The 14,521-nt window shown below is 34.8% G+C and overlaps 1 protein-coding gene across 1 annotated transcript in view; it reads right to left on the minus strand.

Annotated features, from left to right (window-relative positions):
- LOC114345298 (uncharacterized) overlaps positions 1-14,521 on the minus strand; it is a 436,109-nt gene that overhangs the window by 373,160 nt on the left and 48,428 nt on the right. Inside the window, exon 10 of the mRNA XM_050647575.1 lies at positions 4,745-4,972. Within this exon, the coding sequence (XP_050503532.1) occupies positions 4,745-4,972 (228 nt within the window). The remainder of the gene's footprint in view (positions 1-4,744; positions 4,973-14,521) is intronic.

Consider the following 14,521-nt stretch of genomic DNA (forward strand, 5'->3'; position numbering starts at 1 on the left):
AGATGACCTGTCTTAGGTACCAGGTGCTCCTGTGTCTGTGCTTATCACCTGTTCGTGTTCAGCAACCCCAAAAACCTATAACTAATCCGTTTGCATTATTGTAGTACCAAAGACCCTCGAAACTCCAGGAGCCCCTTTCATTGATCTTGGAAATCAGGTGCTCCGAGAGTCGGTTCTGTTGGCATATTCGTGTATAGCGACCTCAAAAAACCCTCCAGTAATTCATTTACATCAATTAAATTCCGAAAACCATCGAAACTCTAGAAGATGACGTCCCTTGCAGAGGACCTAGCCACCAAGTCATCCGGAGGGCAATTCTGATGGCATATTCGCGTTTAGCGATCCCAAAAACCCATGAGTAATCTGTTTATATCAATTGAATGCCGAAAACCCTCGAAACTCTAGAAGATGACGTCCGTTGAAGGTCAAGGTCAAAGTTAAGGTCGCCATTGGATAGCCAGGAAAAAATCCTAGACCACTGGTACTTTTCCTTGATCCAAACTTCTACATGTTGCCAAATAACCAGTAACTCACGGAATTGGAATACCCCGTAAATCTTATAATTTTCCGAGTTTGGGCCTCTATATCTTGAAAATCCTTCATACGATTGAGTTGTGCCCATGAGAACTTTTTATCAGGATGCTTCAAAGAGTATTTTCCCAAAGTATGAACGAAATCCACTGGGACCTATTTCCATAAGGTTTGTGCGGGGTCCTTTGACATTAGGATTTTTGACTATATTAGATAATTTTTTAACTTTTTTTAATACATTTTGATAGCATCAGTTTTCTACTTTCATTTGATAAACGCAGAATTGCCCTATTTTCATTATTTTTTGTCTTATGTTATTGCAAAATAAAGGTCTCTGGGATAAACAAATAGAATAACCCTTAAACTAATTAATGGCTCAGTCTCAAATTTTGAGGGTTTGTTAAGTACCCCAATACCCAACTTTGGGTGAAACACTAAAGTTCTAAGATAGTTTTAGTAAAAGTTATTAACAAATAACGATTTTTTACTTATTTTGCAGTTTGCGTAGCAACAAATTAACTTTTTAACTTTCAAAAATTGGCATTTTGACGGGTTTTCAATGTTCTAAAACATAGTCCAGGAAGTGAAGCTTTTCACCCCGCAATTTTTACAGAATGGATCGATTTGCTTGAAACTTTGAGAATAAGTAGTGGATGGTCCAAGGATCAAAATCTATATGATGCCGAAAGGCGCTTTTATTATGGGGGTGGTTGCCACCCCATCTCGGGGGTGGAAATTTTTTATTATATTTTGACAGCAAAAATTGATAAAAACATTCATTCTAAGCAAAAAATTTTGTATACATTTTTTTGATAAAACTAATAGTTTTCGATTTATTCGCTATCAAAAGTGTTAGTTTTATATGGAAAAAATCAATTTTCTTCTATAGTATACTTATTTACTATTCACTCAATTTTTGTCGTAGAAAAAAATTTTTCACACCAAGTTCTTAAGAATTAACTAACCTACAATTTCATATTTAAACATTCTTTCCTATCTTTGATGCTAATCTTTCTGTTCTGAAGAAAATGGCATTTTTACAAAACTACAAAAATTCTTTATTCAATTTTAACTTCAATTTTCTAAAAACTAATCATTTTAAGCCAGTCAAACTTCTAGAATCTATTAATAATACACCAATAAAGAAGAATAAATAAGACCAATGACTAAAAACACCGCTAACTTACATTATTATGCTTACAATGGGATTTCTCCTTTTTTTCTCTCAAAAAATATATATTGATTTTTTAACCGTAACTTTTTTATTTTGTATCTTAGAAAGTTTGGTATAAAAGAATTTTGTAGCTTTTTAGAATATCTACACGCCTATTAATATTAAATCTTTTTAAATTTCTTAGTCACAAAAAGAGGTGACTTTGAAAGGGTTGGTAAAAGTGGTTTTTGCATGTTATTACAAGTTTTAATTGTCAATAGCTCACTTAATTTTTGTTATAGAAAAATTTTTTTGATACCAAGTTCTTGAGAATTAAATTAGCTACAATTTAATATTTAAACATTTTTCACATCTCTGATACTAATATTTCTATTCAGAAGAAAAGGCCATTTTTTCCAAACTACAAAAATTCGTTAATCGCTGTTAACTTCCCTTTTTTAAAAATGAATTATTCTAAGTCTGTCAAACTTCTCAAACCTATTTATAATTTATAAATAAATAAGACCAAATAAGATCAATGACTAGTTTTAATTAGGATGGTGATTACCGGGTTGCTTCAGACCACTTTTGCGCTGAAAAAAATAGGGACTGACATTCTTTTCATTATAAGTCACTTAATTTTTGAACTAGAGACTTCTTTTTTATTTCCAGAGATAGATATTTTTAAATTATTTAAATTAGTTTTAACAAGTTATTCTCGAAAAATGCATATTTTTCCCGTCTTTTGACTTTGAAACTACAATATTTAGCATTTGACAAAGGAGAGCCAATATATAATAAAGTATATCTTAATTACTGTTGGTCTTAAAGAAAATTAAAGAACACGGTTTTGTTTATTTTTTCAAATAGTACATTTTTGTTAAGTAAGGTTGTTTTGATAAAACGAAAACTTTTGGAGTTATTAGCAGAAAACTGATTAAAAACATTGAGTTTTCGATATAATACTAACACTTTCGATAGCGAATAAAGCGAAAACTATTAATTTTATCAAAAAAATGTATAGAACATTTTTTGCTTAGAATGAACGTTTTTACGAACTTTTGCGGTCAAAATATAATAAAAAATTTCCACCCCCAACAAGGGATGGCAACCACCCCCATGGTAAAAGCGCCTTTCGGCATCATATAGATTTTGATCCTTGGACTATCCACTACTTATTCTCAAATTTTCAAGCAAATCGATCCATTCTGTAAAAATTGCGAGGTTTTGTCCTATTTCAAGCTTCATTACTTGGACTAATATGAAACTTTGTAATTTTATATCAACTACTTAGCTTTTGCATGGGGTGCAAAAAACGAAAAAATCGCAATTTTTGCACTAAATTGTTAATAATTAAAAAACGGACGCGAACTCCATGCAGGAAACAGGTAGGTTTTCTTCCTATAGGTCTACAATAACTAAAAAAGTAGTCAGCTACATGGATCTTTGAGTGGCCCGAACATGGTCTATTTCTAGCTTATTTCCCTGGAGTATATATTCTAGTTCAATCAGAGAGTGCAGCAAAAGTCTATATGGCAGAGCTGTTGTAAGTACCGACAAAAAGTGCTGAAGTCTTAAGTAGCAGTACTAATTCAAAGTGGAAATAAGTATAAGTACCAGTACCAAGAATAAATAAGTACTTAAGTATTTCGGTTAAGTAGTACTTGAAAACAGTAAATTTAAGTACTAAGGATTAAGTAACCGATTTGTGTACTTAAGTCCCTACCTTTAAAATATTTGATACTTAAATATCGAGTTCACACTGACAACTAAGTTCTACTGACACATTTGTTCTAAGTGCTTGTGTAAAAGTGTATAAATTCATATATTTATTATAACAGGAATATTTCAATGAAATTAAGAATTAGAACGCTTACATAAATATTAGATATTTGCAGTACTGTTGTATGAAATAAAGAGCTGGATGTTTAAAACAAGAACATATAAATAAATTACAATAATTTTGTCAAAAGAAAAATAAATCAAGATACTCAGAGTAACGGGAATACTTTATTATAATAATATTTATTTGTCGATTACGGGAAACCTGGTTGACAAGTTCGAAAGGACGAAACAAAAAATTTTTTTTTAAATTATTAGAAAATAAAATAAATCAATTATTATAAAATAGTGTATAATAAATGACATTTATTCTACAATAAAAATTCTATTATTCTTAATTAACTACCATACTTTGCAGATTATAGCATCCGTAATACTTAACAACTTTCGTGAAGGGTTTAAGTACATTTAAAGTACTTACCTCAGTACATTTCGAGTACTTAAGTACTTTTAAAGTACTTAAGTATTTTTTATTTTTTAAATTGCAAGTAAAAATATACTTAAAACAAATTTAAGTAGGTAGTAAGTATAAGTATTTGTCGGAATACTTAAAAGTTCAAGTACCAGTACACGTATTTTTTGGAGTACTTAGAGTAAAGTACAGCTCACGGGTTTCGGGGCTTTTTTGCCCCTCATCAGTAGACACATATGCTCTTCTCTCTGACTGATCTACGATACTTCGACTCGAGCAGTCCCGGATTGCAACAAACGAAATGGCTGGGGTGTCGTAGCGACATCTGCTAAGAAATAAACTAAATTTTCAATCTAATAATACATAAAACGACAATAAAATATCACTCGACATACCACCAGATTGAAAACAGTGGGAACCTTCACTGGTAATAACCTCCGAGGCTTTCAAAAATTATAAGCCATGCGGGTGCCAAGACTATTGGAAGATGAGGGAATTTTAAAATTTGTAATTCACGTCCCATCTGCTCAGCGTGGTAAAGCTCCAACGAGAAGGTTTCCTACGTAATCCAAAAAGAGTAAATAAATTAGACATCAAAAATGTATAAACATTTTCAATTATTCGTTGCAACCGGTTTAGACTCTTGCTGCACTCTCTGATTGAACTAGAATATAATGATGCTGCATTGTCGGGTATGCTATTTAGGGTGGCAGTGAATAAAATTAAGATAGCTATGATGGTAACCAACGTTCTGAAAGGACATGGTACATGAAGAAGAGAAGATGTATGTATTGTCATAATCTTACCGTGAATCTTTGGTTCTCTGTATTCCTCTTTATGCACAGAAGCGTTTAGTACTGGAACCATATAGACAGTATTTTTTTCGGTGGTACCTTCAATGTGAATTTCAGCTGGAGGAGTGAAAATCTTACGCATAACTTCTTCCAAATCATCTTGGTCTAGGAAACTAGAATCGATACTAGCATCGTATGTTTGTTTTTCTGTTGAAATGTCTTCTACGTGTACGTAGGTATCTGAAATTGTTCAAAATATTTTATGTATTGACTAAGAGAGGAGAAAAAAAAGGAGAGGATATAGAATGGGAGAAAAATAAATAAAGATAATCTGCTTCGCCGACGAAGCTAGGTTCTTGAGCTTATCCTAAAAGAGAGGCTCAATGACTTTCTCCAAAACCACAACATCATACCAAAATTCCAATACGGATTCCAGTCTGGTAAATCTACTAAACATGCATTAATAGATTTCACAACTAAAGTTACCCAAACCATCAACGATGGTTCATTCGCCATAGCCACATTTCTGGATGTGCAGAAGGCTTTCGATCAGGTCTGGCACGACGGACTTGTTCGGAAACTTCTGGACATCGGGCTACCATTACAATTTACCAAAATTGTACACTCATACCTCCACAACCGAACTGTCAGAGTGAAAATAAGCGATCAAAAGTCCACCCCTTTCACTCCACAAGCTGGAGTTCCCCAGGGTTTAGTCCTAGCACCGCTGTTGTACATCATCTACAACAGCGACATCACCAATCAAAATATCCCAGGCACTCGGCTGTTTCTGTACGCAGACGATACGGCTCTGCTCACAACAACCTCTCGATACAACCCAAGACTCATCCATAGAAGAGCCCAGGCTCTGTTGGACGGGGTCGGAGAATGGTGTTGTAAGTGGAGAGTCACGCTGAACGCGAACAAAACAACAACAATTGTGTTTCGCGCCCCTTCTGTGTCACATAGAATCATAATTAATGAAGACGACCAATATCCATTGAGACTGTTGGGAGAAAAGCTTGTTGTTAGCCCTACTGCGACCTACTTGGGAGTACTGTTCACCAGGACTCTTAACTGGGACGCAGATCTAAAGGCAACTTTAGATAGGGTAAGGAACAGGGCCAGACTTCTCAATCCTCTCTCTGGACGAATTGGCAAGACACATAAGAAGACTCTCATTCACACTTACAAGACCTTTATTCGACCAGTAATAGAATACAAGTCATGTCTCTACACTCTTTGCTCAAGAGCAAAACAAGAGAGGTTGTTGCGAGCGGAACGTAGAATCTTGCGTGTATGCAACTACGAGCACTGGAGATATCCCTCAAACGAAATCCATAACATTTCAAACATCCCCAAAATCACCGAGAGAATAAACTCTCTGAACAGGAACTTCACAATCAAAGTAATCAATGATCCCCCTCCGACACACAAGAAACTCTCAAATGTTCCTGTTCATCTTCCGGCCACGTACTCTACCGAAAGCCCAAACACAAAAAGATTCATTTACCGTCCGCTCTATTGCAAACATGCATTGACGAACTCCCGGTAGAGTACGAAAACATCCTCGAGGCTACCCCGTTAGCCTTCCGTACCCACCTTTAACATCTCCTCTTCCCTACCCCGAACAGGGAGAAGTTGGTTTTTTGCGGTTTCCCAACTTCATTGCACAATTATACCTGTTCGTCCCAAGAAAATAGCCGCAACTATTTTCTCCACTCGAACGCACACTGTCCACGCCGCGCTCAAAGCCACCTCCTGACCGCCGACGAGGGACGCAGGTTCGCCTGTCGTTGTACAATGGTTTCTAGGGAGACTGGTCGAGAGCAAAGCACGGACAGTACACATAAATGTCTATGGAACCAACAACAATCCATCAAACTTTCTTCTCTGTTGACTTCTTAGCCTTCTGGACACCACCGTCCGGCATAACCCAGGATCCAAAAAACACCAGGATACGGCGCTTGCCCCAGTGTGTTTTTCGGACTGTTTGCTTTTGCTGCCAACATTATACATTCACTACAAACCCTGAAGAGGACAAAATCCTAAACGAGGACAATCATTGATCGCATTTCCACATAGCATTATATCTATACACGCAAATCAAACAATGATAGTAGTAGTTCGCCGACAACGCCATAATAACAGCCGAAAATGAAGATGACCTACAAAGATTAATTAAAAAATTCGAAGACAACGGCTCTTATATACAACATGGTGACCTCAACAGAGAAAACTAAATCGATAGTGGTATCAGCGGAACCAAGACGATGTAAATTGGTCGTAAATAACAAAATAGAACAAGTGATGGAAACGGTAATACTTGGGAATAAAACTGTTAAGCTACGGAAAAGTGGAAGAAGAAGTACAAAAACAAGTGAACATGGCGAACAGAGCAGCAGGGTGTCTCAACAACACAATCTGGAGAAACAAATACCTCACAATGGAAAAGAAAACCAGGATATATAAATCAACAATAAGACTGATAATGACGTATACAGCGGAAACAAGAGCAGATACGGCGAAAACACAAAGACTGCTGTAAACAGCAGAAATGAAAGTCTTACGAAAAATAACAAACCAAACTCTAAGAGACAGAGTAAGTGAGGAAATACGAGCGAGATGTGGTATAGAAGAAATAAACATGTGGACCAAAAGAAGAAAAATAGAATGGAATCAACACATAGAAAGAATGACAGAAAATAGAATAGTACGAATAGCAAGAGACAAATCGCCAAATGGAAGATCATTGGGACGACCGAGGAAAAGATGGTCAGACAATATCAATTGAGGCTAAAAACCGAAGTAAAACAGGCATTGAGCCTATTTATAAAGTAGGAAGAAGAAGAAGACTAAGAGATGAGAAAAACAAAGCTAAGGATATATAAAACGGTAATAAGACCCATAAGTAGAAAGGTAGCCACTTCAGCGCACTTTGACCTTTGAACCCTCGCGATACAACATCGCGCGTGACTACAGCAGAACGCGTGACTCCGGCGTGGGTGACGTCAGTGGAGTAACTTGTCGGGACTTGTCGGGTGACGTCAGTGGGGTGACTTGGCCGGACTTGTCGGGTGACGTCAGGGGGTGACTTGTCGGGACTTGTCGGGTGACGTTAGTGGGCCACAACTCCGATTAATTATTTTAATTATTTTTAATCATATTTTAAGTCATTATAATAGTCAAGTATGTCAATAACCATTAATATTAAACAAAAAATTTTTCCTTAGGAGGGAATTGAACCAAGTACTAACACGACAGTAACTAGATACACATTCCGCGAACCCACGCAAACGCTTGCTAGACACTGGTAATATAAGGTATAAAAAAAAACAAATAGATAGGTAAAAATTGTAAAGAAAATTACTACATACTTAAATGTATTATAAAATTAATATATTCCTAAATTTTAGAAGAAACATTCGTAAATAGGTACATTTATACAAAACACAAAAGCATGTAGGTACCTACACATAGGTATTACTGTATATGAAGAAGCTTCTATAACAGGACAAAGGGATATCTTCTAAGCAGCTCAATGTACATGCAAGATATCGCTTGAAAACTTATTGCCAATAGATGAAAAATCAAACACATCATACCGCAGGTCATCCTCACATTATGACCAAACCACCGAACGTGTCTAAGTATAGGTACCTACAAGGCTCTCGTCTCTCACACAGATACACACAGATGACCTACAATATTCCTATGTAATTATGGGTATTAACCAGCGAATTCTTACAGTATGACCAAACCAACAAACATCCACTATAATATTAAAAGGCAATATACAATATTCTTTTTGTGATTTAATTAATGAGCATGAACCAGTCTTACAGTATGGCCAAACAATAAAAACGTATCTTACTCGATAAAGATATCAGCTGAACGATCAGTGCTCAACATGGATCTTATATGAACGATCACTACTATACATAGGTCTCCATTGAACGCGCACCACTATTATTCTGTATATGCCTATCATTTGTATGAAAATTACTGAAGTATTGTGAGCTGCATACTCTATTTTATCTACGGCAAGTGTGTAATATTATGTTTTTACGGGTTGATATTGAACATCTTCGATAAGAAAGATATGTTGGTCATAGACGGTTCTTCGATAGCCATCAGGCAACAATTTCCCCTGATCATGTTTATAAAACATACGGAATGCACTGTATATACTAACCCAAGCTGACAACATACTTTGCAGATATGGATCACGATCAGCTTATAGGTTTATGTACGATTCCCTTCGTAAAGGTACATAGGCGTGCATCCGCGTGGGATAAAAGTCGACCGTCCTTTTTATACTCCGAATAAGAGGACCATCAAATATTCAAAGTTAAAATGTGTCATGGCGAGAAAATAAAATTATATACAGTTTATGTGCGTAAAATATAAACGGTAATACAGGGTAATAACGAAAAAAATATGTTAATGTACAAAAACGATATCCAACAGTATTGTCGTAAAGAAAAGGGATGTCGTAAAGGTCTTAACGTTAAATCATCTAAATAGCTTAATTTAGCGAGACAAATGATACATCGATGTTAGCATATACATGACAGTCGACTGTCATGTAAATGACACGTACAGTGCTGCACGACAATTTTAAAACATTGATTTGACAGACCAATACTTGACGGCTGCGGCAAAGAAGTTGACATGACAAACAAAAAGAAAAATAATTTACAGCAACATGACAAACGAAAAGGAGAAGAAGAAGTGACAAACGAAAAGAAGAAGTGACAAATCGAAAAGAAGATGAAGAAGAATTGACAAACCGTAAAAAAGAAGAAGAATTGGCAGTTAATATTGAACGTTGACAGACCGCAAAGAAGAAGAAGTAAACGTGACAAACGAAAAAAAGAAGAAATGACAATGGCTCAGCACAATGAAGAAGTGGCAAATCGAAAAAAGAAGAAGAAGAATTGACAGAAACATGACAAACGAAAAGAAGAAGAAGGCTTGACAAACGAAAAGAAGAAGAAGGCTCAACACAATGAAGAATAATTTAAAAATCGAAAAGAAGAAGAATTGACAACATGATAAACGAAAAGAAGAAAAAGAATTGACGGCAACATGACAAACGTAAAGAAGAAGAAGTGACAATAGCTCAACACAATGAAGAATAATTGACAAATCGAAAAGAAGAAGAAGAATTGATAACAACATAACAAACGAAAAGAAGAAGAAGAAGAACTGACAGACCGAAAAGAAGAAGAAGTGACAATGGCTCGACACAAAAAAAAGAAGAAGAAATTAAATACGATTTAATTAATTATAAAAAGTTACATTTCACATCTAATACTAGTATTAAATAGAATTTCATTAGTCACACAAAACGAATGTGTCAGCGGTCGTAAGGCACATTCCTCATCTCATATTACAACTGTAACATTATATTGCAATAGTAAGAATGTAGGGCAATGACCGCAAAAAAGCAACGATTATATTTTTTGCAACATCGCCAGAAACACCTTGCAAATTTCAATAGCGGAAATTAAAACTGCAAATTCTAGAAATAATATTCACATGTCGTTTAATTTATATCGCATTTAATCTGATGGTGCAAAATTAGCAAGAATGTATAATATGACAATGATGCATTAAAACCGCAAGTTCGAACAAAAAAGCATCGATTATATTTTTTAGTATACGATTTTCATCATTATGACATAACATTGTAGACGAACGAAACGAACAGGGAAATCAGTGTAGAGTGAGCACATCTTAAATAAGGTAAATGATTCTTATTTCTGCAATTCTTTTTTAGTAAATATGTAGTGATAAATATAATTTTATTTCTTTTAACATTTCCATTTAATATTTATTAAGATAATAGCATTTGATTTTTAAGGTCTATTTCTAAATTCGGCGTTGCACCTATCCGCATATTGTTGATTGATTTTACGTTTTATTTAAAAAATAATAGCTTTAATGACACATTTCTAAAGTACTCCTTCTTTTATCGTTTCCTTGTTATGCAAATAAATGAGAGAGGTTGTTGCTATCCACAAAAGGATAATAATATTTTATTTTATGGTTTATTTTTTGTTTCTAATTTAATCTAAATGTATTTTTATGTGTTGTTTTTTTTTTATAAATTGTATGTTTCATTTGTCCTTATATTTTTGATCGATTTTACGTTTTATTTAAAAAATTATAGCTTTTTATCCGTAATACTTCTTCTGTTTAGCAATATACTATCAACCACAGCTAATATTTATTTTTTAATAGCGTGATAATAATAATGTTGCATTTGTACACATCCCAGCGTATTTTTTTTACTTTATAAAAATATATTGACAATCCTACTAATGCATTGGGTTAGTAAATAACACTATGCGTTTTTTATTATTTTTATTTAAATTATTTCATACGAGTACATTGTTAAAGTTAGTAATAATTAAAAAACTAGCCAATTTATTTTAACATTTTCGTCCATGGATCTAACGGAATAACGGTTAAATGAAGGTGTTTGGAATTCTATGTCTGTGCGCTATTTAAATTGTTGGCAGATTATTCATTACTATTACGACGTTTTTTCTAATTTTTCTATGCATTTTCAAAACGACTTCGACGACTTGCTCATTTTTAAACAAAGGTTTGATGGTTTTATTACATTTATCCCGGAATGCTTGATATGTCAAATATCCTGGAGAAACTCTATGAATACCTGTGACCTCTTATATTTTTTATAGTTGAGGCTGTCCTTTGTCGTAAAGTCTTGAGGATTCTTATAAAATAGTAAATTGTTTAGCCCACAAGTAGTTTTGTGCTTGTTATCGTTAATCAGTACATTTTTAGGAGCAAATTTGATGTTTTTTGCCCATTATCCTTTTATCAGTTTTCCAAACACACTGTGGACCTTAAGCTCTATCAATATCTGGGAATAATACCAATATTTTAGAAGGTGTACATCTTCTTCTTCATCTGTGCTCTCATCACCCTTCCATTTTTATATCTTCACCGCTTTTACGCATAAACATTCCTTTTTTCATCGTAAATTTTATTTAATGAGATAGAAGTTCTTTTTCATCAGCTTGCATTTTCCGAGAACTTTGTACTTTTCTCTCACTAGTGCCGCACGTTTGTTTACCTGAACCGCTCTACAGAAGACATGTTAACAAATGAATTCTCACATGAATGACTTTGAATCTTTGTATATTTATACTTCTGTGCCCTTCTGTTAGTGTGTCTCTGATGACGTCTGAACGTCTCAGGTAATCTTTGTGGTCGTCTGTGCCTTTTGGTAGCGTGTCTCTGATGACGTCTGTACGTCTCTGGTACACTTCTATGGTCGTCTGTGCCTTTTGTTAGCGTGTCTCTGATGACGTCTGTACGTCTCTGGTACACTTCTACGGTCTTCTGTGCCTTCTGTTAGCGTGTCTCTGATCACGTCATAATTAACGCCAAATGTCATGTCCTGTGTCAAACGACACGTCCTGCGTCGAATGTAACGTCATTCACGTCACGTCTTTCACGTCATATTTCACGTCATATTTCACGACAAATGTCAAGTCATTAACGTAACGTCATTCACGTCACATCATTCACGTCACGTCACACACGTCACTCACGTCACGTAATTCATGTCACGTCATTCTCGTCACATCATTCACGTCACGTCACTCATGTCACGTCATACACGTCACGTCATTCACGTAACGTCATTCACGTCACGTTATTCACGTCACATCATTCACGTCACATCATTCACGTCACGCCAAATGTCAAGTCCTGCGTCAAACGAAACGTCCTACGTCGAATGTAACGTCATTCACGTCACGTCTTTCACGTCACAATATTCACGTCACGTCACACACGTCACATCATTCACGTCACACACGTCACGTCATTCGCGTCACGTCATTCACGTCACGTCATACACGTCACGTCATTCACGTAACGTCATTCACGTCACGTCCTTCACGTCACATCATTCATGTCACGCCAAATGTTAACGTCCTGCGTCAAACGAAACGTCCTGCGTCGAATGTAACGTCATTTACGTCAAGTGTTCTGGCGCATCCCCTAAATCGCAACCCTCAAATATTAATAAATGCCAAACGGCTCAGAGGGTAACAGAGGGTAACAGAGGGTAGCAGAGGGTAACAGAGGGTATCTGATGACGTCTCTGGTACGTCTCTGCTACCCTCTGAGCGTGTATCTGATGACGTCTCTGCTACCCTCTGTTACCCTCTGTTATTTATTAACCCAATGCATTAGTAGGATTGTCAATATATTTTTATAAAGTAAAAAAAATACGCTGGGATGTGTACAAATGCAACATTATTATTATCACGCTATTAAAAAATAAATATTAGCTGTGGTTGATAGTATATTGCTAAACAGAAGAAGTATTACGGATAAAAAGCTATAATTTTTTAAATAAAACGTAAAATCGATCAAAAATATAAGGACAAATGAAACATACAATTTATAAAAAAAAACAACACATAAAAATACATTTAGATTAAATTAGAAACAAAAAATAAACCATAAAATAAAATATTATTATCCTTTTGTGGATAGCAACAACCTCTCTCATTTATTTGCATAACAAGGAAACGATAAAAGAAGGAGTACTTTAGAAATGTGTCATTAAAGCTATTATTTTTTAAATAAAACGTAAAATCAATCAACAATATGCGGATAGGTGCAACGCCGAATTTAGAAATAGACCTTAAAAATCAAATGCTATTATCTTAATAAATGTTAAATGGAAATGTTAAAAGAAATAAAATTATATTTATCACTACATATTTACTAAAAAAGAATTGCAGAAATAAGAATCATTTACCTTATTTAAGATGTGCTCACTCTACACTGATTTCCCTGTTCGTTTCGTTCGTCTACAATGTTATGTCATAATGATGAAAATCGTATACTAAAAAATATAATCGATGCTTTTTTGTTCGAACTTGCGGTTTTAATGCATCATTGTCATATTATACATTCTTGCTAATTTTGCACCATCAGATTAAATGCGATATAAATTAAACGACATGTGAATATTATTTCTAGAATTTGCAGTTTTAATTTCCGCTATTGAAATTTGCAAGGTGTTTCTGGCGATGTTGCAAAAAATATAATCGTTGCTTTTTTGCGGTCATTGCCCTACATTCTTACTATTGCAATATAATGTTACAGTTGTAATATGAGATGAGGAATGTGCCTTACGACCGCTGACACATTCGTTTTGTGTGACTAATGAAATTCTATTTAATACTAGTATTAGATGTGAAATGTAACTTTTTATAATTAATTAAATCGTATTTAATTTCTTCTTCTTTTTTTTGTGTCGAGCCATTGTCACTTCTTCTTCTTTTCGGTCTGTCAGTTCTTCTTCTTCTTCTTCTTTTCGGTCTGTCAGTTCTTCTTCTTCTTCTTCTTTTCGTTTGTTATGTTGTTATCAATTCTTCTTCTTCTTTTCGATTTGTCAATTATTCTTCATTGTGTTGAGCTATTGTCACTTCTTCTTCTTTACGTTTGTCATGTTGCCGTCAATTCTTTTTCTTCTTTTCGTTTATCATGTTGTCAATTCTTCTTCTTTTCGATTTTTAAATTATTCTTCATTGTGTTGAGCCTTCTTCTTCTTTTCGTTTGTCAAGCCTTCTTCTTCTTTTCGTTTGTCATGTTTCTGTCAATTCTTCTTCTTCTTTTTTCGATTTGTCACTTCTTCATTGTGCTGAGCCATTGTCATTTCTTCTTTTTTTCGTTTGTCACGTTTACTTCTTCTTCTTTGCGGTCTGTCAACGTTCAATATTAACTGCC

This window comes from Diabrotica virgifera, chromosome 3 (assembly GCF_917563875.1).
Source record: "Diabrotica virgifera virgifera chromosome 3, PGI_DIABVI_V3a".
Taxonomy (NCBI): domain Eukaryota; kingdom Metazoa; phylum Arthropoda; class Insecta; order Coleoptera; family Chrysomelidae; genus Diabrotica; species Diabrotica virgifera.